This window comes from Colias philodice, chromosome 14 (genome assembly GCF_061535455.1).
Source record: "Colias philodice isolate Cphi_HAF_F1 chromosome 14, ilColPhil1 Martin Lab GWU primary, whole genome shotgun sequence".
NCBI lineage: Eukaryota > Metazoa > Arthropoda > Insecta > Lepidoptera > Pieridae > Colias > Colias philodice.
Genome location: NC_143099.1, coordinates 7412080 through 7436739, shown reverse-complemented (window position 1 = coordinate 7436739; position 24660 = coordinate 7412080). Strand labels below are relative to the sequence as shown.

The 24660-nt window shown below is 34.6% G+C and overlaps 1 protein-coding gene across 1 annotated transcript in view; it reads right to left on the bottom strand.

Annotated features, from left to right (window-relative positions):
* Kdm3 (Lysine demethylase 3) overlaps positions 1 to 24660 on the bottom strand; it is a 138123-nt gene that overhangs the window by 80750 nt on the left and 32713 nt on the right. Inside the window, exons 4-6 of the mRNA XM_089703034.1 lie at positions 10218 to 10439; positions 6929 to 7013; positions 3099 to 3166 (exon numbers count right to left, since the gene is read on the bottom strand). Coding sequence (XP_089559160.1) covers positions 3099 to 3166; positions 6929 to 7013; positions 10218 to 10439 — 375 coding nt within the window. The remainder of the gene's footprint in view (positions 1 to 3098; positions 3167 to 6928; positions 7014 to 10217; positions 10440 to 24660) is intronic.

Here is a 24660-nt window from a genome sequence, read left to right as displayed (position 1 = left end):
AACTGACTCGGAGAAAAAAATCGATTAATATTCTACTCAAGCCCGCGAATACAGGTATTTTAATCGAAAGATTGACGTTATTGATATCTGGGTTAAGCGTGTTGGAATATGGTGAATGAATAATGTTAATTGGGCCATGAATAAACATGAGATTAAATCACCCACGATAAAAATAGTGTTTGCGAAATGTTTCCATATTGTATTCAATTCTCAGGATTAAAGTCTAATGAATTTATACAGTGGGACCTAATACAATCGAAGAGATACATCGATAAAAACAAGCGTGTCAGAACCAATTCACTAGTAATAGGAAAAGTTTAATCGATTCACGCGCCACTCTCACGACGCTTTACACGGGTGACTTTCAGAAATTCGCTTACATTTTCTTATATTCACATAAAGATTGCACACGGCAAAATCTTTCTCAAAATTTGCTGTATACAGAAATTCAGAGAGGTTTCGAGCGCATATTATCTTTTGTGCCTTATACTTTAATGTTTGCTAAGCGCAGTGTATGATAATTTATTAGAATTTGCCACAAGGTGGAAGTTGTTTCTGGCCGTATTCCAAGTGAGTCGGCTTCTCTGAAAATGTTTCTGCAAATTAAAGTCGGGATGAGTTCCTCTGGCTTGAAGTCTGTGTGTTGAAAACTAAGTTTATTTATTCATCTGGTCATTATTTGAACGGAACCAATTATGTTCTGATATATTGTACATTTCAGTGGTTAAAAAAAAACGATTCATTCAAGAAAACTAGTCTAACGGTAGACATGACAAATATTTATACGTGTTAGTAACGTGACTCAGTGGATTTTCCGCGACCGAGGTAATTTGTATATACGTCACTGCTCGAGTTAAAATAGCAAAAGCTGATGATAGAAGGATTCAGACTATCAGACTGACGCATTAAAACTGAACTGAACCAATTTAACAAAAATGACTGTTAGCTACTGACCAACAATACATATCGACGTTATTAAAACGCATAGTATCGATTATACCTGCAACTAATCTCTATTATTACGGATCATAAATATGTATGGAATAAATGATAAAGTTTTGCAATTTTATTTTGCAACGAGAACTAACAATAATGAGTTATTCTCCGACACGGATAGTAGTCATAAGATGAATCGTTCATAGCTACATAACCAGGGGGAGTGCTTTCGAAAAGGGTCGCTGAACCAGACAAATTGCTAAGAACACGTCCCCCTCTTGTCAAATTGGAACGCAATGCTGGACTTAATCGCATTATTTCACAGGATTTATGTCGACTCAAATTTTCGGTCGGATTAAAATTGTTAAGTTCACAAAGTGTGTGGAAATTGCTCATTTGTGAACGCCTAACAAGGACAACCTTGTTACCTACGCTAGTTACGTTTCGCAAATTTGAAATTTTCAAGTTAAACGATCCATTAAATAGAATATCAATATATAAATATAATATTGGCTGTTAATATAATTTTCCGTATTTCCTGCTTTAGTACAAGTAATATTATTATACTGTCGCAGTGGACATAATATCTAAATTATGTCTCGGAATAGCGGCTGCATACAAAACGAGTACTTACTATCGGCCATTGCACGGGAATACGTGACATCCATAACAATAAATAGATGGAAACTAGAGGCATGTGACACATAAACTTCATTAGATGCTAATAATTTCTATTCTCAAATTCAAATTAACACATACATAGAAATTGAATGATAGATAAAATATTTTACACCGACGTATCAACTTACACCGAAGCAATTTATGTGGATAAAGCGAGCATATTTGATCAAAAGAAAATCTTTGATGTTGCAAAAGGGCTCTCAAGTAGATCAAATTCGAAACGAGCTCGTTCAATAAATGAATAAGTTTTCTTTACGTAGCTAAGTATTTTTTTAATTAGACTAACTTCTCTGTCTTTTACAAGTGACATTGAAGATTGTCGAAATCCTTGCAAAAAATGATCCTCGAGTGTCCAACTAAGCAAAAATTAAATGCCTATTACAGTACTATGTTTTTATGAAAAAATTTAGAAATTTATATTATGACGATATACTTAACCGTACCTACGTGATGAAATTAAACAGATGCACGTACGAAGACGGCGTCAGTTGAAAATAACAGAGTAGACATGTTTATGAGCTAATACTAAAAGCTAATTATCTAGTCGTGTTCCTCAAGCGGTTGATCTAAATTAGATTTTCGCAGAAGTTTTCAAGCCAAGTATTCCGCTTGCGTCCAACTCAAACACCCCACGATTAACATTAGTTTAAAACAATGCCGGAGCAACTAAACTAAGTTCTTGCTTGCTGCTAGTTCGATATTCAAATGAGTTTAGTGATGCAGAAACTCAATCGTTTAGAGTATGTTCCATATGTTGGATTTTACTTTAAAAATTGTGCACGGAATTAACCGACCGTGTTTTTTACGTTAGCAAATTATTGTATGTGTAGTCGTACAAGGGTCTGTATTTGGTCACGTAAGTATCCACCGCTATATGAATGCTTATATTTGTAAGTTTAATGTTTTTATTGGTAGCACAGGATAGACTCAGACGAAGAAATCTATTAACTAGTCATTTCTGCCATATTTAGCTGAACGAAGCAAGCGGCGCTCAGGTTAAAATTGGCATATGCGTCACCGGGCGCCGGCGACAGGCTACAACTTAGAAGTACAGGAATAATTGACGGCAATGCGAATGTACACATTTATCATTCACGTCGACTTTTCTCAACCTTAATTAAATCCTGTTCTAAGATATAATATCCTGAATTCAACTTGTCTGCTTCCTTTAACCTTAATGAAAATTTGTTGGCAATGAGATATGAATTTTGTTCGCGTGTGTCACTGTTTAATAATAATAATAACTAGCAATTACGTTTAAAATATAATTTCACCATGTATTATGTTCCACGTATATTACAGAGACGCTTGAATAAATTTGTTATTTCTATCAGTCATCCTAAATAAATAAAGTAACATAATTTCTACCTCGCAATATTGCTTTTGAGATATCAAGATCCTTGAATTATTAATGAAATCTGGCAATATTCATATCAAAACATATCACGAGGAGAACGAACTGGCAATATCAGATTACTTACTTGAAGATTGGAACGAGATCGTCTAGGCATTACTCCCACGACTTCTCCCCGCATAATGGATTCAATAACTGTAACAAGAAACAAGATACAATAAAACCGTAATGAAATATATCTCTCGAGATATGTAAACAAAAAATATACATTTATTTTACGTACATTTTTGAACAACATTCCAACTGTTAATAGCGAGCTTTATATCGGGCTTTTTGTAAAACAAATCCCTTTTTGATATGTAACAAAACATTTTGCGACGCTGTAACTTCACTCGTCATTTACGAATAAAGTATTGCAACAAATAACTCATATTATATTAAAAGAATCACGAACATGACGCTTACGAACTTGCAAACATTGCTTTATTTTATACGGCTTCTTGCATCCAATTATGCAGAAACAGGACTTCGGCTACTCTACACCGAGCTACAATAACACGTATGCAATGTGAATCGATGCACATGTGCATGCTATTTTAATGCTTATACTAAAACAAACAAGATAGCATCTGGCGTTCACAATTTTATCGATAATGGCCAGTGTTGAATGACGGACTGTTATTTTAGAATGTGTTAACAAATTGATAGAATCTATCAAATTATCAAAGCGAAGTGAATTTGTTGTTCGAGCTAGATCAAAGGCAAATTAATGTGAGCGAAATCCCGCATGTTGTATAAATACATCATAATTAATGGGAATACGTACAATTAACACAACATAATAAAGATAAAATAGTTTGCATTTATATTAAACTAGCGGTCCGCCCCGGCTTCGCCCGTGGTACATGTTTACGTTTTCTCTACATAAAAACCATCCTCGTACTTCAAGGAATATAATTAAAAAAGAATTATCGAAATCGGTTCAGCCGTTCTCGAGTTATGCGCTTACCAACACATTTTGCGATTCATTTTTATATATAAAGATTCAATTATCATTATATTACATCATCACACAATATTTTCCGTTCAAGGCGTAGAATGTATAATAATAACATTTATCTTAGCCGCTCTAACCATTTTGACGGGAAAGAAACTAATGGCTGTTAGTCCATTGAATAAAAAGTTCTAGAGTGCGTGAGTTAGTAACGTAAGATGTTTCTTCGGAAACATGTCAAGATTCCCTAGGTAATAAACATACTAAAACCCCGGGACACTAGGAGGAGCCCCGGAGTGGGGGGAGGGGGGAAATGGGTCCATTTTTTTCATTTTTTGCTTAAATCTCAAAAACGGTACATGTTAGAGAAAAACTTTCAAGGAAATGTTGAAAGGCCATAAAATTATCTACAAGTTGTACCTCAATCATTTTTTCCTATATCCTACCGTTTCTGAGTTATACGCAGTAAAAAATGATTTTGGCTCAAACAATTTCCCCATAATACACATCAATCGATCAAAAAATATTTCTTTCTTCCAAAAAACTCAAATGTGCAACTTGTGACCGGTACTGATAGATTGCTCTTAATTAGGTCTATAATTGGTAAAATAAACACATTCCTCCATGGAAGCCTTTAGGAGGAATCGATTGTCAAAATATTATATTAGGGTAGTTTGAGTTACTGAACTTGATCTTTTTATTTTTTTCTTCCAAAAAACTCAAAAGTGCAACTTGTGACCGGTACAGATAGATTGTTCATAATTAGGTCTATCATTGATAAAAATACCAGATTCCACCACGGAAGCGTTTACGGTGAATTGAATTTTATTAGGGTAGTTACGATACTTGAACTTTTTATTTTTTTTCTTCCAAAAAACTCAAAAGTGCAACTTGTGACCGATACTGATAGATTGCTCTTAATTAGGTCTATTATTGGTAAAATAAACACATTCCTCCATGAAAGCCTTTAGGAGGAATCGATTGTCAAAATATTATATTAGGGTAGTTTGAGTTACTGAACTTGATCTTTTTATTTTTTTCTTCCAAAAAACTCAAAAGTGCAACTTGTGACCGGTACTGATAGATTGCTTTTAATTAGGTCTATAATTGGTAAAATAAACACATTCCTCCATGGAAGTCTTTAGGAGGAATCGATTGTCAAAATATTATATTAGGGTAGTTTGAGTTATTGAACTTGATCTTTTTATTTTTTTCTTCCAAAAAACTCAAAAGTGCAACTTGTGACCGGTACAGATAGATTGCTCATAATTAGGTCTATCATTGATAAAAATACTAGATTCCACCACGGAGGCGTTTACGGGGAATTGAATTTTATTAGGGTAGTTACGATACTTGAACTTTTTATTTTTTTTCTTCCAAAAAACTCAAAAGTGCAACTTGTGACCGGTACCGATAAATTGCCCATAATTAGGTCTATCATTGATAAAAAAACCAGATTCCACCATGGAGGCGTTTAGGAGGTATTGAATTTTATTAGGGTAGTTACGATACTTGAACTTTTTAACTAACTACCATAATAAAATTCAATTCCCCGTAAACGCCTTCATGGTGGAATCTGGTATTTTTATCAATGATAGACCTAATTATGAGCAATCTATCTGTACCGGTCACAAGTTGCACTTTTGAGTTTTTTGGAAGAAAAAAAATAAAAAGTTCAAGTATCGTAACTACCCTGATAAAATTCAATTCCCAGTAAACGCCTCCGTGGTGGAATCTGGTATTTTTATCAATGATAGACCTAATTATGAGCAATCTATCTGTACTGGTCACAAGTTGCACTTTTGAGTTTTTTGGAAGAAAAAAATAAAAAGATCAAGTTCAGTAACTCAAACTGCCCTAATATAATATTTTGACAATCGATTCCTCCTAAAGGCTTCCATGGAGGAATGTGTTTATTTTACCAATTATAGACCTAATTAAGAGCAATCTATCAGTACCGGTCACAAGTTGCACATTTGAGTTTTTTGGAAGAAAGAAATATTTTTTGATCGATTGATGTGTAGTATGGGGAAATTGTTTGAGCGAAAATCATTTTTTACTGCGTATAACTCAGAAACGGTAGGATATAGGAAAAAATGATTTAGGTACAACTTGTAGATAATTTTATGGCCTTTCAACTTTTCCTTGAAAGTTTTTCTCTAACATTTACCGTTTTTGAGATTTAAGCAAAAAATGAAAAAATGGACCCATTTCCCCCCTCCCCCCACTCCGGGGCTCCTCCTAGTGTCCCGGGGTTTTAGTATGTTTATTACCTAGGGACTCTTGACATGTTTCCGAAGAAACATCTTACGTTACTAACTCACGCACTCTAGACCCCCCTTGGAGGGACTCATTCAATGGACTATGTATAAATGTAACGTTTCGGAGAACAAAATTATTTGTATTAAAAAGTTTCATAAAGTATTTTAGGCTCTTCATTGATACCGTTTCTTCGCTTATTGTAATGTTTCATCTTTAGAGGCGGTACGAATTCATGTATTACGTATTCTAGTTTACAATCCCATAATATTGTATGTCACTTACATAACATTTACGGTAGAATGCTTTGCATATTCTTAGACGCGAGTTATTTTATCGTTCAACACGTGATGCGGTATATAATAAGCATATAAGCACTGTACAAGTGCATGATGCAAGAATATATTACGCCGTGATAATGATGTAGTTTATTTATTGTTGGAGTGTTATTACTAAGTTATACATTTATAGTAAAACGTGTACGACACATGCTTTGTCTACTGTTACGACGAATTTAATTACAATATTATTATTATCTACAAGTACGTTTATAAACTTGAGATAAACAAGTAACCAACTATTGCAATCGAACAGCCCCTTACTATAACAGATACATACCTTAATAATTATTACGTTGATTTAACGCTTCCAAAATTTACTAAGAAATAACGTTGCTTTTATCAATTTATAAAACAATACATTACCTCCATCGCCGAGAAGTCTCATCTGAACCAAAGACGGATCTTCGCTATGTTCTTCGAGAACCGTATCATCGGTAACAGTCAGCTCCTAAAAGAAAAAAACAACATAATATTTAGACATTCCGACGAAAAACAAAGAGGAAATTCCTATTACGAAAACACAAGTTTGGCAGGTGCTTTACGAGTAAACAATTCTCCTAAATTCCTATTTAAACTTTCTCACGCCCACAAGCATAACATAAATAGAGGCGTCTGCTTCGTGTTAGCTCATCGATATTCAATTAATATCAACAAAACAAGACTTTCGGCACGTAATTAACTTTGATTAAATACAAAAACGTCCGCTCATCACAAATATAGCGATGGAAGGTCAAACGAGGTCAAAGGTTCGCTCTTTATTTAGACGAAGGTGACATCTCTGTTTTTGTGTTAGACTTTACTAATATAAAATAACAAGCTTTCTTTCTAATATAAGAGAAAATCAACTATGAAAAGATATTTTGTTTAAGCGTAAAATTGAACGACACTTTTTATATTTTTAACACAGAAGATAAAATCATTCATTCATTTAAAGAAAGAAATTGGAACGAAAATGTATCTGAAATTATGTTTTCGACACATACCGTAAATTGTTTCGTACGATTCAATAAACACTAAACGAACAATCAATCAATTTACACATAAAACTTATTGGCTATATTGAAAGAAAAATAGTATTATTGCTGAGTTGTTGATAAACATGTCTTCGTAGCGAGAGAGCAAGTTCAGTGAAATTTTCGAGAAACAATGAGGGAAGTTTAAGTTACTTTGGTAACCGGGAGGAGGAAACGGGGAGGTTAGTCAAAACTTTGACGTCGCGGACGCACCAACTTCGCTACTCGTTAATTCGCAGTATAAATTTGTTTAACGTCTTAACTTTTTAACAGTAATTACATAGAGTTTGAGATAAATTGAAGTACTTTGGATTTCTGGCAGAAATCTGATCATGTTGATAGGCTGCTGCCATAACTTTTTTTTTTCTTTGTAACGGGGGAGATAATTTCACAATCGATGTATTGAAATAGTAATATCGACATTCAATGCACTTTAGATGCGAAGTCTAAGATATTGCATAAAGCTGTTTAAATCACTCAACGGAGAACTAAAGACGACCTTTGCAAATATATAATTCCATATGCTTTGAATAGAAATGTAATTAGGCGCACATTTAGCAATAAAAATATCTTTACATGTCTCTCTAAAACTTAAAGTTCTTCAGACAGCGTTATGGTACAAAAGACTATTAACGTTGAAAAGTTTTTGGATGAATCTTCAGAAAGATGAAAACAAAACAAGAAAGGTTTTATAAAGGCAATACAAGTTTGCGGAGTTAGTGGAGAGGGTGCTTGGGGTCGAGACACCTCAGACTCCGACAACGTAAACAAGTAATAGATTATACCTTACGGGACAAAATTTATGCACTACTTACTACTAGCTAACAAAGTTGATACATTATCATACAAAGTAAGGAAACGACCGCATAACAAAAGAACATGTAGAGAACATCTGCAATGTATTTTAAATCAGCATAAATAACAACTAATACATATTAACAGCACGATATAAAAACGCATTTCTTGGTATTGCTCAATACAAGAACGACATATTAATAACTCAAAACAGGCTTCGAACATTACATCCGTTACAATTCAACTTCAATTAATTTGCGGACAAAAACCAGTCAATGCTATAACTGGTTACCATTACACGTAGATAGTATTAAAAATGTTGATAATTGGAAAGTCGTTTAATACCGTTGCTGTCGTTAACTACTTTCTTATAATGCATAGAATACGCGGTGGGTTATGTACCCTTATAAATCTTGTATCGTTATCGATCTATTTGTAGGGCTGTAATAATAACAATCGGAATAATTGCAAGGTTTCTTAATAATCTTTGCTTTAAATTTTCTGAGCAATTTTCAGGAGCAAGTTCTTGAAATGCAGAAGATTAAATCAAATTAAATATTTGGATACATTTCAACAACAACATGAACTATTCCAATAAGATAAAACAAATACAAATACAGAAGTTTCTAGTACATTTAATAATACCGAGGCGAGAAAACTAGACAATCTCAAATGGCAGGAACGGTTGACAACCCTAGAATGGATCACGTTCATACACGAAACTGGTTTCACTGAGAACTTCCCGTTCCAGAATTATGTTGTAGAATGTCTTTACAGTTAACTGAACACACCTTAATGCCTCCCCATCTAGATACAAGCCTCCCTAATGATATCAGAGAAAATAACGTCTCTATCTGGTAACGGGTGACCGCTGAATATAGGTATTGGGCAAAATAAGTGGATAGAATTGCTTCTATTCGAAGAATATTATACCGATTCACCGAGCTAACTGCTTATTTAGTTGCATAAACTAAAATTTATATCTGGGAAATGATATCAATCATTTCATTTTTATCACTGAAAAGCTCTCTTCCTATAACTGCATCAATAGCATTTTAATTTTAATTATGCCTTCAATACAAATCTAATCAGAGGTTTTAGCTTTAGCAAACCCATTTCAACATTAAATCACAAGATAACATTCTATATGACTTTTGACAAAGGATCTTCCGACCCTTTCCCTTCCCGAAAATATTCTCGGTTCCGTGCATATCTAGGCCAAGTTTCCCCGTCATTTCATTTCCCCTGCTTTTAAGTATATATTTTATTTATGGCCTTTCATGTGTGCATTGTTAATATTAAATTTTAAGGAATAAGCGTACTACGAATACTTCTCAAAGCGCTATAATAATATCAAAGTCCGCATATAAATCCAATCGTAAAATATAGAACATTTTCCACCAGAATAAAGCCAATACATTAAAGGTTTTAAAGAACGTGCTGTGTGAAAGCAAAATTTTATACTTAAAAGTCTTCACGCTCCTTTGATTAAAAGGAGAATTTCCTGTACGGATTGAAATTGATCTTAGTCGATACCGAACCACAACGTCCGCCCATCGATATGAACCTTCCTCAACCGCATGAAATAAAAACCTTATGATTCTTACGCGACCCTCAGCTGTCATCAAAGCTATTGTTGTTGTGATGTTATTCCGAGAAATGGATATTTAACAACCCACACAAAGTAGTGACTTTATATTACTTTTCTTCAAGCATGGAAAGGCAATCAATAATTGAAATAGCTACGCTATAATTTAATAAGTTTAGAGCTATCAGTTCTTGTTTTACCTTACATCATTGCTTACATTAAGGTCCTTAAAACTATAAACATATGCACCACTTACGCCTGTATGTTCATTGACGCCTACAATAACAGCTGTGTACCACTGTGTGGCACCAGCGACTCTGTACACCTGGGCTCGACATCCCCCGAGCACGGAGGGAGTCGTGGTCAGGATCCTCTGCCCATCCTGGACGGTTCGCCACTCCGCTGCTTCGCTCGACAGAGCTGACAACGTTGTGGCGTCCAATCCAGCTTCTGAACCCGCCAGACGAGCGTCCCAATCCTGCAGAAACATTTATGTTGACAGATAGAAAGGAAAATCGTGTTGGTTATTATAGAACTTATATGTAACTCTAGTATTGCATTGTTGGCTTTGTCTTTGCTTGGATTATCATAATAACTCTTAAAATGTTTAAAATATTATAAAATAATGCCTACTTGGAACCGGGGCCAGCAGCTAGTTTGATATAGGTAATAATTGAATAAAGTATAAAAGACGAGAGATATCTTTGTCAAGGCTAACTTGTAATAAAAACTCAGTCTTAATTTACAAGAAAATTTATCTTCGTTTGATCGTTTAATTACTTCCGCATAATGAGCTTTATCATTTCAGTGTAATTAGAAATATAATTCGATAATATTAAAAATGTGACAGTATTGAATAAGAATAAAAGTAAAATATCCTAAAAATTTTACGTATAATAAATAGCCATCTCATTTTTTTACATCGTTATTGGGACTACAAACCGTGAAACTACTACTTGTGATTAAATTTTACCTTTCATTATTGTTGTAGCATAAAAGTTGAATTTAATACTCAATTAAGAGTATACGACAAAAAATACCGTGCGAATTGAAACAATTAACCATATCATCTAACAAATGGTTGATCCACATGCCATACCTATATCAATCAAGCGGAATTGCAAACACGAGGAAACTACACAATAATACTGATTTACACGTGCATAACATATTATATTCAGGTTACTTGTTAAATATTAATAGAAATGTTTGACAGATAGAGCAATTAAAAAAGAGAGTCGTTAAAAGTTAAAACGTTAGCGATGCTCTGAATGACATGTTTATTGGTCTGTGACCTATTTTATTGGATACGCTGCAGAGTATTATCACAATTTGATGTTGATATAATTTATAAACGTTCTTAGACAAGCGATTGTTTTGAGATGAATCATATGAACGAAATTAAATTATTTCTATGAACATAAATAATTTGAAAACTCATTTCTTCGTTCCACACATCGTCCACATACAATTTAAAACAAAAGTGTTATTCCATCTCCAGTATGCTGCAAGCTAGAAACGGAAAACAAAACGTAATCCAGATCCTTAACAAAGGAAAAATAAACGTACGCATTCCTCACACTGACTCATTGTATACCATTTTTATAAGATAGCCGAGTCCCAAGCAGCTCGCGCTTAAAACATATTTATGTCAATGTTATCGCACACACGCACACCTGCGCCTGTGTGGCCGGCGACATAGATATCCGGTGTACGTAGTGCGTTGAACCTCCCCCCCCTCCCCCACTTGCATCTGACAGCTGCCGCTATTGGATGCGGTGAGGGCGCCTTACGCATAAAAAGATGCATGATTCATGATGCGAGCAATGGTAACAATTCTGATTGTCCTATTTATGGCATTATAATTGACAGCTTTGTTACAGGATCCAGCTAGTACTTGGAATATGGCTTGTAATACTTAGTTTTATGCGCTGTTTGCTAGGCTGGTTCCTAGTGTAGGATAATGACAGTCGCTTGCATCAAATATACAGAATAAACGAGTACTTAACAGATTAAAATGCCATCTGATAAGTGTAATACAATTTTCTTTTCATTTCTCTTGGCAATTTCGTCAACATAAATTTTTATCTTTTACATGGTACCTGTGTTTAATGGTATAATTTTTATAAAAACATAATATACAGTTAAACGAACTGTGCATAGATCTATATTGTAGCACACATTTACTGGTTGTATAAGAATGTGATTTCCATACTTATTTATAGATAATGAGATTATACAGTTGATTATGTTCGCTCATTACTAGCGAACAATGGTATGCGAAGTGATTAACATAAACTTAGAATTACAATGGCTAAACTATTTTTATTGTCACGCGCAATTTTGATACAATGGCCATAATAGCGAACAATAAAGGGGCAATAAATCGTTCTCATAAAGTAAAACAATAACATAAGAGTCGTGCCCTTAATACTTTTTCACGGCCAAGCCGTTTTCACTGTGTAAGTTGAGATTACGACATAGCTAGTTCGCTGGAGTCACGCTCTGATGGTCCCCTTACTTGGTGACTCAGCAATGATTGCGCAACGCGGCTCGAAACATTGTTTATTTTGTTCGGTTACTCTTACTTCGTGAGATTACCTAGTGATTAATTCGTCTCGAGAGAACGGGTTGTGAGGGATTAATAATATACCTTCGATCGGGTTGGGTACTTGTGTGTAATACGATACATCAAATTGGACTTATTCGAATGGTATTTTCCAGTAATTTCGTGATTAAATGTGTTTATAATATCTCAAGAATTTTTTGTCATGAAACATTATTTAAGAACAGATTAATGATAATTAACGTTTATTAACGTGAAGCTACGTTAACCATGTTTTAACTAGAAGAATCTGCAAGTTATTCCTAAAAAACAGTTAATCTACAACAGTAACTCTACGGTTACTGCTACTTTTTTCGGCTACCGCCGTGCGCGTTGTACGTAACAGCTCCGTATAAAACAATAAAATTAATTACAAAAAGTGAATATTTCACAAATATGTTGTGCTAAATGTGATAAGTAAGGCCTAATAGCAGTGTGTGAATGGTTGCAAGTTGCTGTGTCATCCCGTAGGAAAGATAACTTAGTTTTGAATATCGATGTGAATTGGAACAAAGTACAGTCCGAAATTATCCCATTAGTCCATATTTATACTGATAACGAAGTGAAGTGCTAAAGTAATCAAAAAGACGGTGTGAATTCTATGTTTTTGTGAATTCGTTGTTCCCGAACATTAAATTTAACCTTGAAATAGTCCTTCATTTGTACATTTGTTAAGAACAAGAAAAATACATAGCATTTATTCGACACAAACGTCAATGATCTCTTAGCATATTCAGCTAACCGCTGGGCTTTAAACGAAGTCTCGAGAGTTGCAAGTTCAAGTCCCACCGTATCGAAATTTTTTTTTTTTTTTTTTTTCTTCTCACTCATAAATTTTGCAAGAGTAGTGTAAGGGAGGAGGAAGGGAGAGAGAGAGAAGAGGGGAAAAAAAATATGGCACCATCAAATTCATGTGCTGGCTGTCGTAAGGAGTTACCGAAAAAAGATTATTTGTGTTGTCATGTCTGTAAACTAAAATATGACCTTGACTGTGCTAATATACCTCGCAAGCGGTTTGTAGAAATGGCCACAAGGCAAAGGGCTTCATTTAAATGTCTAACTTGCTCAGGTAAACAGCCGATAATTGTTGGTAACACGAAAGCTTCAAGTACATGTATGGATTCCGAAAGCAGCTGCCGCGAATTAAGCTCCCATGAGACTAGCCCTGAAAGTGAATCTATGTTCATCGATGGTGTGACACAGCGCACGAAGCCCACCTACCAACCCCCACAACCTAATAAACAGGATTCCTTTGTCACCGAAGAAAGGTTACGAGATATTCTGCAACAAGAATTATCATCTGCTCTTACTGTAACAATAAAAAGACTGGTCACGTCAGAGCTAAACAACCTTCTTGAAAAGATTACTGGATTTCAGGACACGATCACCTTTCTAAACCAGCAGTTCGAAGTTTTGAAATCCTCTCTAGAAGAAAAAACATCTGTTATTGAAAATCTGAAGAAGGACAACGACATATTAAAGTCCACTATTACTAACTTGTCGAATAGACTCGGATCCGTTGAACTGCACATGAGGGAGAACAACATTCTGATTAGCGGAATCCCTGAGCACCGGTCCGAGAACTTATTTGAAACTGTCCTTCAAATAGCTAAAGTGATAGATACTCCCCTAACTCAAGAAGATATACAGCACGTGACCAGGGTTGCAAAGGTATCTAATGACAGCAATAGACCGCGTGCTGTGGTTGCTAAGCTTCGAAGTCCGCGATTACGCGACGTTGTTCTGGCTGCTGTAAGTAAGTTTAACAAAAAGAATTCCAATGATAAATTAAACTCACACCACATTGGTATAGGGGGAACAAAAAAACCAATATTTGTTGCTGAACATCTGACTCCAGAAAATAATACTCTATACGCAGCTGCCCGTGCCAAAGCAAAAGAAGCTCATTATAAGTTTGTCTGGATTCGTAATGGGCGCATTTTCGTAACAAAAAATGAGAACTGCCAAGCCTTGCTTATCAGAAATAAAGACACTTTAAATAAGCTTATCTAAGCTAAATAGTTGGTTTTTAATTTTAGATTAAGGTTTTATTCTTTTTTCCAAAAATCTGTGGGTACTTTGAGTTATTATGATCGACTTGTATTACCAAAATGTGCAGGGCCTACGAACTAAAACTGTTAATTTCCAAAAGAACTTGTCTACGTCTGACTATAAGGTGGTCGCTCTTACTGAAACTTGGTTGAACTCTGGTATATCAAATAACGAACTATTTGATAGCAGATACGCCGTATATCGTAGGGACCGTGCCAGCTCTAGTAATACTAAATTGGATGGGGGTGGGGTGTTGTTGGCTGTATCTCATGAATATTCATCGTATCGAATTCAGTCTTGGGAATCAGATGTTGAAGATTTATGGGTCACCATACTCTTCAATGTTGGTCAGATAGTAAAAAAGCTTTCTATTTGTGTTGTTTATATGCCTCCTCCAGTCAAAACTGAGACACTAAAGAGTTTCTTAGACAATATTGATAGAGCGGCAAATCTGAGTGACGACTTATTAATTCTTGGCGATTTTAATCTAGGATTTATTGATTGGAGGTTGCTCAGTAACGACACCTTTATGACACCCTTCAATTACAATAATAATTTAGGTCATGCCTTGATTGATTTCATGTCTATTAATAACTTAAAACAATATAACTGTGTCAGTAATAGCGATAACCGTTTCTTGGATATAATTTTAAGCAATTTATCGCATATCCATGTAATGGCTGCTCCCGAATCATTAAGCAAAAGTTACCCTAACCATCCTAGTTTATTATTAAATATTCAGTTTCCTAATTTGTCCTTTTTACGAACGAGAGGTGCCCCCAAATTGAATTTTTACAAAGCCGACTACACTGCCATATTGAAAGAGCTTCGGAGTATAGATTGGGCCCAAAAGCTTTGTGTCTTTGAAAACGTTAATAGTATGGTATCTGAGTTTTATGATATCCTGAACATTATAATAAGCAGATTTGTACCTAAAACGTCCTACACTAAATCCAAATACCCGATATGGTTTAGTTCAATTCTCATAAAATCACTTCGCGAAAAGGATAAGATTCACAGACGATATCGTATATATAAAAATCCACGTGATGAGATAGAGTACAAACTTATTAGGAAGCGATGTCATAAACAGTACGATGATTGTTATACTAATTACAAAAAAAACATGGAATCAAATATTAATGAAAACCCTAAACGTTTTTGGAGTTTTATTAAACACAAAAGAGGTGGCCATTCACAGCTTCCTTCTTGTATGAAATTGGATGACTACGTGGTGAATTCTGAACCTGAAATCGCTAATCTATTCTCTAGACACTTCTCTTCTATTTACTCATGCCAACAATCCCTTGATATGAATAAAATATCGCTTCAAGAAGGTAGTGATCAATTTGTGACATCTATAAAATTATCTGAGCTTGATATATCGAAAAAAATACAGAAGCTGGACATAAATAAGGGAGCTGGGCCTGACTCCATTCCTCCACTTTTCATAAAGCGATGTAGATCTGGAATAACATTACCTCTAACTATTATTTTTAATAAATCGCTCAAAGATGGAGTTTTCCCCGAAGAATGGAAAAAGTCTCGTGTAATACCCGTTTATAAAAAAGGGGATATCATGGATGTAAAGAACTACCGCCCGATATGTATCCTATCTTGTTTTTCAAAGCTCTTCGAATCCGTTATATATCCCATGATCTCCAAAAATATTGACAATTTTATTTCAGATAGTCAACATGGCTTCCGGAGGGGTCACTCAACTCAAACTAATTTAATTCCTTTTGTAACTGAGATTTGTCTGGAATTGGACCAGGGACGTGAGGTCGATGCAATATATACCGACTTTAGCAACGCCTTTGATAAAGTCAACCACACTCTACTTCTTCAGAAACTCGTGAATTACGGGATTGGAGAACCCTTACTGAAATGGCTAGAATCGTATCTTCACAATCGGCCACAGTCGGTAGCTGTCGGTAACTCTTCCTCTGCATCATACATTGCGCAAACCGGTGTCCCTCAGGGCTCTCACCTAGGACCCCTGCTTTTTCTCATATTCGTGAACGATATAAATTACCATATAAAATACTGTAATGTGTCCATGTTCGCTGACGATTTAAAAATCTACAAAACTGTAAACTCACCTTCTGACACCATTCTTGTTCAAAACGATCTCAATAAAATTAAAGAGTGGTGTCTTGTAAATGGTATGACTCTCAATGCATCTAAGTGTTTTCATATAAGGTATACCAGGAAGAAAAAACCACTTGCTGCCATGTACGAGCTTGACGGCGCACCTTTAAAAGAAGTTAGTGAAATTCGCGATCTCGGTTTGACCATCGATAAAAAGATAACATTTATTTCTCAAATAAACAAATCAGTCACTAAAGCTGCCCAGATGTTAGGATTTCTCAGGCGAAACACGGGTTGCTTTGGTGTAAAAACTAAAACAATTTTGTATAACGCCTTAGTGCGCAGTCATCTCGAATATGGTAGCCTTATATGGAATCCATTTTATACAGTTCACTCACAACGCATTGAGAGTATTCAAAGAACCTTTACAAGGCACCTAGCGTTTATAAGCAGTGGTTTCTCTCATAGACAGCCATACGAACAGCGTCTTAACAAATTCAACATGATATCTTTGCATAATCGAAGATGTTTTACTGATGTCTTGTTCCTGCATAAACTATTAAATGGACATATTCAATGCAAAGATATTTTGAAACTTATTCGTATTCAAGTACCTCATAAATTTCCAAGGACACGAATAAACAGAATCTTCCATATTCCTCTTGTCAAAACTAATTTGGGTGCACAGGCTCCTCTCATTCGAATTCTCAAGGAATACAACAAACTTAACAGTACCATCACGGGTCTTGATGTATTCGGTAGCCAGCTATCCCAATTTAAAAGAATTGTTTTCAATTATTTACGTACCCACAGTATTAAGAAATAGTATCTTATTTTATCTTTTTTTATCTTACTGTTATTTTTAATCTGCTTCAATATTTTAAAACAACGCATCATGTTGCGTGTGACTTTTTTTTTAAACCATGTTTTAGAGTATGTTAGTGTAAAAGTTTTGTCATAGCTGAATTTATGTAAACCGTTATTGTCATATATTATAGATAATATGTTCAATATGTATTTTTATAAAACTTAATATTATAATGTATGATGTGGTATTACTTAAATAAATAAATAAATAAATACGGTAGAGATGATAGGTAGAGGCTCTACCTATCCTTAACTATTCAATATTTACACTTTATTCACAGTTTACTTCGCAAACAGAACATCCCATACTATAAGTTATAACACCTCAAATGTAGCATATTTCAGATATACGCAGTGTAACCAGGAAGGCATTACTGCTGGCACACATTCGCTCCCGCGGCTCTCATTCAATTTCCTGCCAATCCCTAACTTTGTTCTGTAGTCGTGATACGACTGGCGATACGAAATTTTGTATTACATATCTTGAATATACACGTACTGTGTAGTGACAGTGGTTAACGTATCTTTGTAAATTTATTGCTAGCAACGTCCAGTCACTTTTGGTTTGTTATATAATTTTCATAGGAAGAATATCTAATACTAGCGACTAATACTAGCGACCCGCCCCGGCTTCGCACGGGTGCAATGCTGATACTAAATACACTATAGAAAAACTGTGAAGTGTGAACGTTGTGTATAAAAACATAGCGACCCGCTCCGGCTTCGCACGGGTATAAAATATATAGCCGGGCGGCCGGCCGGTACCGCCGCAAACGCTACGTCCCGCAATTTATAAATCTGTAATATCTTCGAAAATATTCACTTAAATCATACGGTGTAAAGGGCCATATAGATCTATATTAAATGAACAATGTATCCAAGGTATTTAATTGGTTAAGAATTGATGCTGTATTGGTTAAAATCGCATCGAAAATTAGCCATTATTTGTCGTAAAAAGTAAATGACAAAAAAAAGTTATTGTGGGTTATCCATAAAAGATAGACATATACCATCGCGGACTTTTCTGTAGACCTTTTCAATGTGTATAATACTTAGTACATTATTTTGATAAAACTCGTGGGGTTCAGCCTGCGTTTGCAATGTAAGCGGAAAAAATTTAATTTTTTACGACATCACATTAGAAACCTCAAAAATAACAGTACTTTTCCACTATTTAATGGATGTTATTATACATAATATAAACCTTCCTCTTGAATCACTCTATCCTATAAAAAAAACCGCATCAAAATCCGTTGCGTAGTTTCAAAGATTTAAGCGTACAAAGGGACATAGGGACATAGGGACATAGGGACAGGGAAAGCGACTTTGTTTTATACTATGTAGTGATTATAAAGAGGAAAGGTTTGTATGTATGTATGTATGGTTTTCACGCATACAGTACTGGACCGATTTTGATGAAATTTGGCAAATATAATCTTTAGACCCTGAGAAAGAACATAGGCTACCTTATATTGTGAAATATGTACCACGGGCGAATCCGGGGCGGACCGCTAGTAGCATATAAATTATACGTAACATTTTTACTTATTTTTATATAAAATAGACAGATAATTGAAAATAGTTATAAATCCTATAATTATATATAATTTACAATTTCATATATAAATCCATCTCAAACAGTTACATAAATTTCAGTCTGTTTCCAATAAACTTCATGTCAATGTTTGTTCTATTTAAACATAGATTGTGTAAATAAAAACCAATAAATTTAATACAAACGGTTTCATAACCTCTAAACCACCGTTATTGTAGATTGTCACGTTTATTCAATTTCAAAGTGACACTTGATTGATAACGGCAAAACATTTATATATCTATTGGTAGCGTAGTAGGTACCTACTTCTATAATTACGACCCTATTTCCTTATCACGGAGCTTGCTTAACTGAAGAATTAATCAAGAGACAATGATCTGAATAAAACAAATATTTCCAGAGATAAAAGCCTTATTAAGCATTCATAAATAGAACCAGGAGTTGTTTTAAATTCCAGTAAGTACGTAAAATATCATTTACTAACTTCGACTCAATAATTTAATATCAAAACATCAATTCAATACATATAATAAATCTAATTTCCCAACAATTATCCACATGACAGTCAACTAAGCATTAAAATGTATTATTACACAGAAACCTTTGAACTGATTGTGTAATATTTCCGCTCCCTTGAGCAGCTAATCCACCTTAATACATATCACGTGCTTATGTTACATTACTTTCTTATATTTACTTCGCAATAGGCTTTATATAATTTCAAGTGTCCGTTTTAAACGCGTATTGTTTGCAAATTAATCGATTTACAATGCATAAATTAGAATATAAAAATACATAACAGATCTATTGTTTAATATATACTGCAGTATGTTCAATTGTTTCTTTATAACTAATTACGTAAGTAACGTAATTTGATACTTGCAAATTCATCTTATTGAATTACAACATTCTAGGCACATTATTCAAATGGTGTTTTAAATCTATCTACGTCAATTCACCAACTGAATTGCTTTCGTGCAAATTCTCACATCCTTGAAACGCTCTCAGATAAATTGCTTTACCGATACATTTGTTACTTAAATCTCGATCATGGCCAAGGTTAAATACTTTCGAGATTCAGAAACATTCAAGTCGTGAAAACGTAATGTATTTTTATTTTAAACATTGTAAGTGGGCGCCGTCGTGTCTATACAATAATGTATATTATGACGATTCAAAAGACTATTTGTTTTTATATCTTTTAAAAAATTAGGACTAGGGTATCATTTATCTTATTCAACATTCAATACAAAACAAAACATGAACATGACATATTGAAGTAAATGATAGCGGAAACATTAATATTTTATCCATTTATTCGTCTTCATTCTCAATAACAATCAGCAATAAATCGTATAAACGCTACCTGCAGTAAGCTCCCTAAACAATACCATGTATTTATGTGTATCCAGTAATATACTTTTATTAGGCACGGTAAACAACCCGAAGCACAATCTATAGTTACATTGTGGTTTGTGCAGGTCAACAAATTGTGTTTAGTTGGAACTTACACTAACTTCATTGTACAAGATCGATCCCCTGGGGCCGTGTACACAAAAGATAAATGAGAACTCTAAGAAGCCACATTTATTTTCCCTTTATTCTTTCACAACAGATAAAAACATTATTAAATCATCTGAATATTGCATTTTTAATAACGTTTCCTCTATTTATACGCTATCTGATTTCACTTAAACAAATACACGAGTGAGGAAATATTTGCTCGCAAACACGGCATATCACGTAACATGTACTCATATTCGCTCGATACGTTATTATTGTGTCTTTGTGTGAACTTTATAAAGTTGTGATTCACGTATCCGAAGTATGAACTGAATAGTATTGTCAACAGCGAACTTCACGTTTTGTTACACAATACAATTACACTCCACGAACATTTCAAACACAAAAAGAAAGTAGCGAACGTCCCGTCCTAAAAATAGTTCCTTTAAAGCTGCATAACAAAGTCGTAAAACAAAGCAAAACGCTGTATATTATGCGAGCGTTCGTAGCCAAGTTTTCAAGTTAACAAAAGGTTTTAAAACGAGACAATGCACTCATGCCTATCCATCATGCGAGATGGAACGTCTGCGATGGCACTCCGCTCGCAAGTCGCAACTAGGTATCAGGCTGACGGAAGAAAACGCAAACACGTCGACTGAGACCGAGGGGCATAAATTGGGCTTTTGTGCTCAACTGAACGTCATTTATGTACACAGAGACTATATAATAGAGCCCGGAACGGCTACCGGTCTTCGCATCTACGTATGATCATATTTCACGAGATTGTTGCGACGTTGATTAATATTCAGAGGTTCGTTTGAACACAACGCAATTGTTTGGCGAAAAATGTTTATGATGTATCACATCATTAGCTTCTTTTACCCGACTGCGAAAGCAGAAGTGTTATTTATCCTCTAATATACAATAAGAGATATAATAGCTCAGAAGGTATATTATATAAGAAATAACTCATACCGATGAAAACTAAACGGAGATGAAAATTTAATAAAAAGTAGTTATCCAACATTGACACTCACTACAAATTAAAGTGAAATATAAATTACAAACACCTATTCCAATTCCGTACATTCGCGTAATGTTTGCTAAGTGTTAACTCAAACGAAATTCCTTCTAAAGCCACCCTCCTCCCCTTTCATCCTCTTCAAAGTTCAAATACGGAAACATCCACGAATGTCGTAATATACTTATAAAATCATTCCTTATTATATTACAAAAAGTGTTATGATGAAATCTTGAAAGGCATCGCAATTCGCAAATTATGTTGGCGTTTGCCAACTTTTGTCGAGATATTTATTTAGAGGCCAATTATGGAAAATACATTTTAATAGCTAACGCTCACACGACTTAAATCAGATAATTGGAATATGTTTCAAATACGATAGTTATTCAACGTTAATAAATAATAATACAGTTAAAAACAGTAGCTAGGTTGTTGACTCTGAAACTAAAAACATTTCTCATTTATCTTTTAAAATCATACAATAGAATGGCAAAATATATCTAAATACTAACAATAAAGCAATAAATAACTCCCACGTAAACCAGTTATCGTCTGCAAATCGTATTCTTACCAGCTACCACCCACTTTCATCGCCAATTGATCTTTTATAATTAAGCGTAAAAGATACGCTTAAATGGCTTTAAAATTCTCTTTTTGGCAAAACCATTTATTCGAAAGTAGATCTAAGATCGTTTTTAGGAAGGCTTAAGAAACTCGAGACATGAATTTCACTGAAATACTTGAAATTGTAACGAGATTCTGCTATCAATTTGATATTTTTATTTATTTACGTTCCGCTGAAAAAGTAAAGCTTTTACCTTAACAGCGAATTATGTATAAAATAATTTTTATTTGAAATACTCTATCTTTGGTAAAAATATATTTTAAGGTAAGTACTCTTATAATGTTTAAATATACAAAAAGCAACAATATTTTACGAAGATATCAGAATTGTGTCTAAAAATAAAATAAGTTATTTATAAAATATAAAGATTGTATGTACTTGTATCTCGTTATGTATGAACTGTTTATTAACCCCAAATTGTTATTTTAATTAATGATTATTATCTTGTGCTGAATACACACAATGTAGATAATACTGGAGTCATTATCAACAAGACGTCGAGAGCATAAAGGTATCCTGTCAAAGCATTCTATGTAATGTCTCACACATGATACCACCCTTTCATTAGGGTTACCTTCCATGAAATCAAATTATTTTGGATCAAATAACAGCAATAATTAGCAATAACTAATATGCACGGAAAATTAAGCAACGTTCTGGTTTGCTATTGTGCGATTCACTTATAAATCAAATTGCATAACTACATTTTAAAATGCCAATTTAAAAACCAATGAAATAAAAACATATATACAATGGACGACAAAACTTCAATTTATTTGTAAACTATCCTTGAAATATTTCTATATTTCTTTCCGAAAGGGTAGCAACCCTAGCCACCCCCGGGAGGCGGCCCGGACGAGCTAACTGAAGCAAAATTTTACTCGTTTAAGTTCTGCGGTTACAGTTTCTCGTTTGCGTGCAAAGCCGGTGCAAACTTCGAGAACTTTCATTACCACTTGGCTAATTGAGTTTTATATAAACGCATGCGTCACACAAATTACATAGAAAGCGTATTAGACGCTTGCATCTCCAACCATAATTATGATTTAAATTAAAGCTGTACGTTAGGATAAACTTATTAGCGGTAACTTAATAAGCCATCTGAAAATTAAACTTTATTACATTTCAAAATTGCGTCGGAAGTATGTATTATGAAATGATTCTAAAAACATTCCCTGTCAATATCTTGTTAACCTTTGTAACCACGATTTCAATTACGAACACTTCAATAAATTTCGGAACGTACAAAAGTAAATTGCGTAACGTTCAATCAATCATTGGTTGAGCAGGAGCGGCCGGGATACCCGAAAATAGCGACACCACACCACCTGGCAGAATATGTATATAATAAAGGGGAGGCAGGGTGTGGAGGCGCGGAAAATCAATAAAGCGGGCGGCGAGCATCAAAACATACCGCTCCCTACCACCGGCGTCCCCCCTTTCCGCCCGTCTCCCGGGGAAACCCTCCCTTGTTTGGCAGACACCGTCCTTGATCTACCCACTACGCCCGGGCACAACTTCGGATAAACATTTGAATAGCCACAAGAAAATTGGGTCGGTTATGCGTTTAACTACGCGGTTACCCTTTTTATCTAAGATAACATACGAGATAGAGAATATAACGCAGATTCACGATGTTCATAACCGCGTCATTCCGTTCGTTTTAGCTCATATTTTTAATACAATAAACAAATGAAATAATTAACAAATATTCCTCGTTAATTGTTGAGAGATATAACTTCTAGGTAAAAAATATAAGACTGTACCTAAAGACTAAAGAGTCAAACTTCCAATTTTACCTCATTGTTAAAAACATACAAAAATGGATAGGGAAAAAGAAGCACAGTAATGGTTAAACAACAACCCATTCATTTAATTTCTGTATCTTATATATAAAAATGAATCGCAAAATGTGTTGGTAAGCGCATAACTCGAGAACGGCTGAACCGCTTTCGATAATTCTTTTTTTATTATATTCCTTGAAGTACGAGGATGGTTTTTACGTAGAGAAAACGTAAAAATGTACCACGGGCGAAGCCGGGGCCGACCGCTAGTTAATAATATTAACTTCGATATAATAGCCCAATTTATTCCTAATTGGGATATATTAAAAACATGTGCTCTGTTTGTACAAATAAAGTTCAAAAATGAATTTATACCGATGTTCTGAGTACAAATAAAAAACCATCACACTGAAAAGTCGAATACGAGTACGGTGAAACAATTTCGAAAAATTCACTTCCAAAGCCGCTTAGAAAGGGGATAAAAGTTTGCTGGAAACCTTTTTTAAGCTCATTAAAACGAGTTCTAGGTAGATGTTTTGAAAATACCATCGCAATTATTTTTGATGGGACAAGCAATTGAGAGGGTTAAAAGGGGA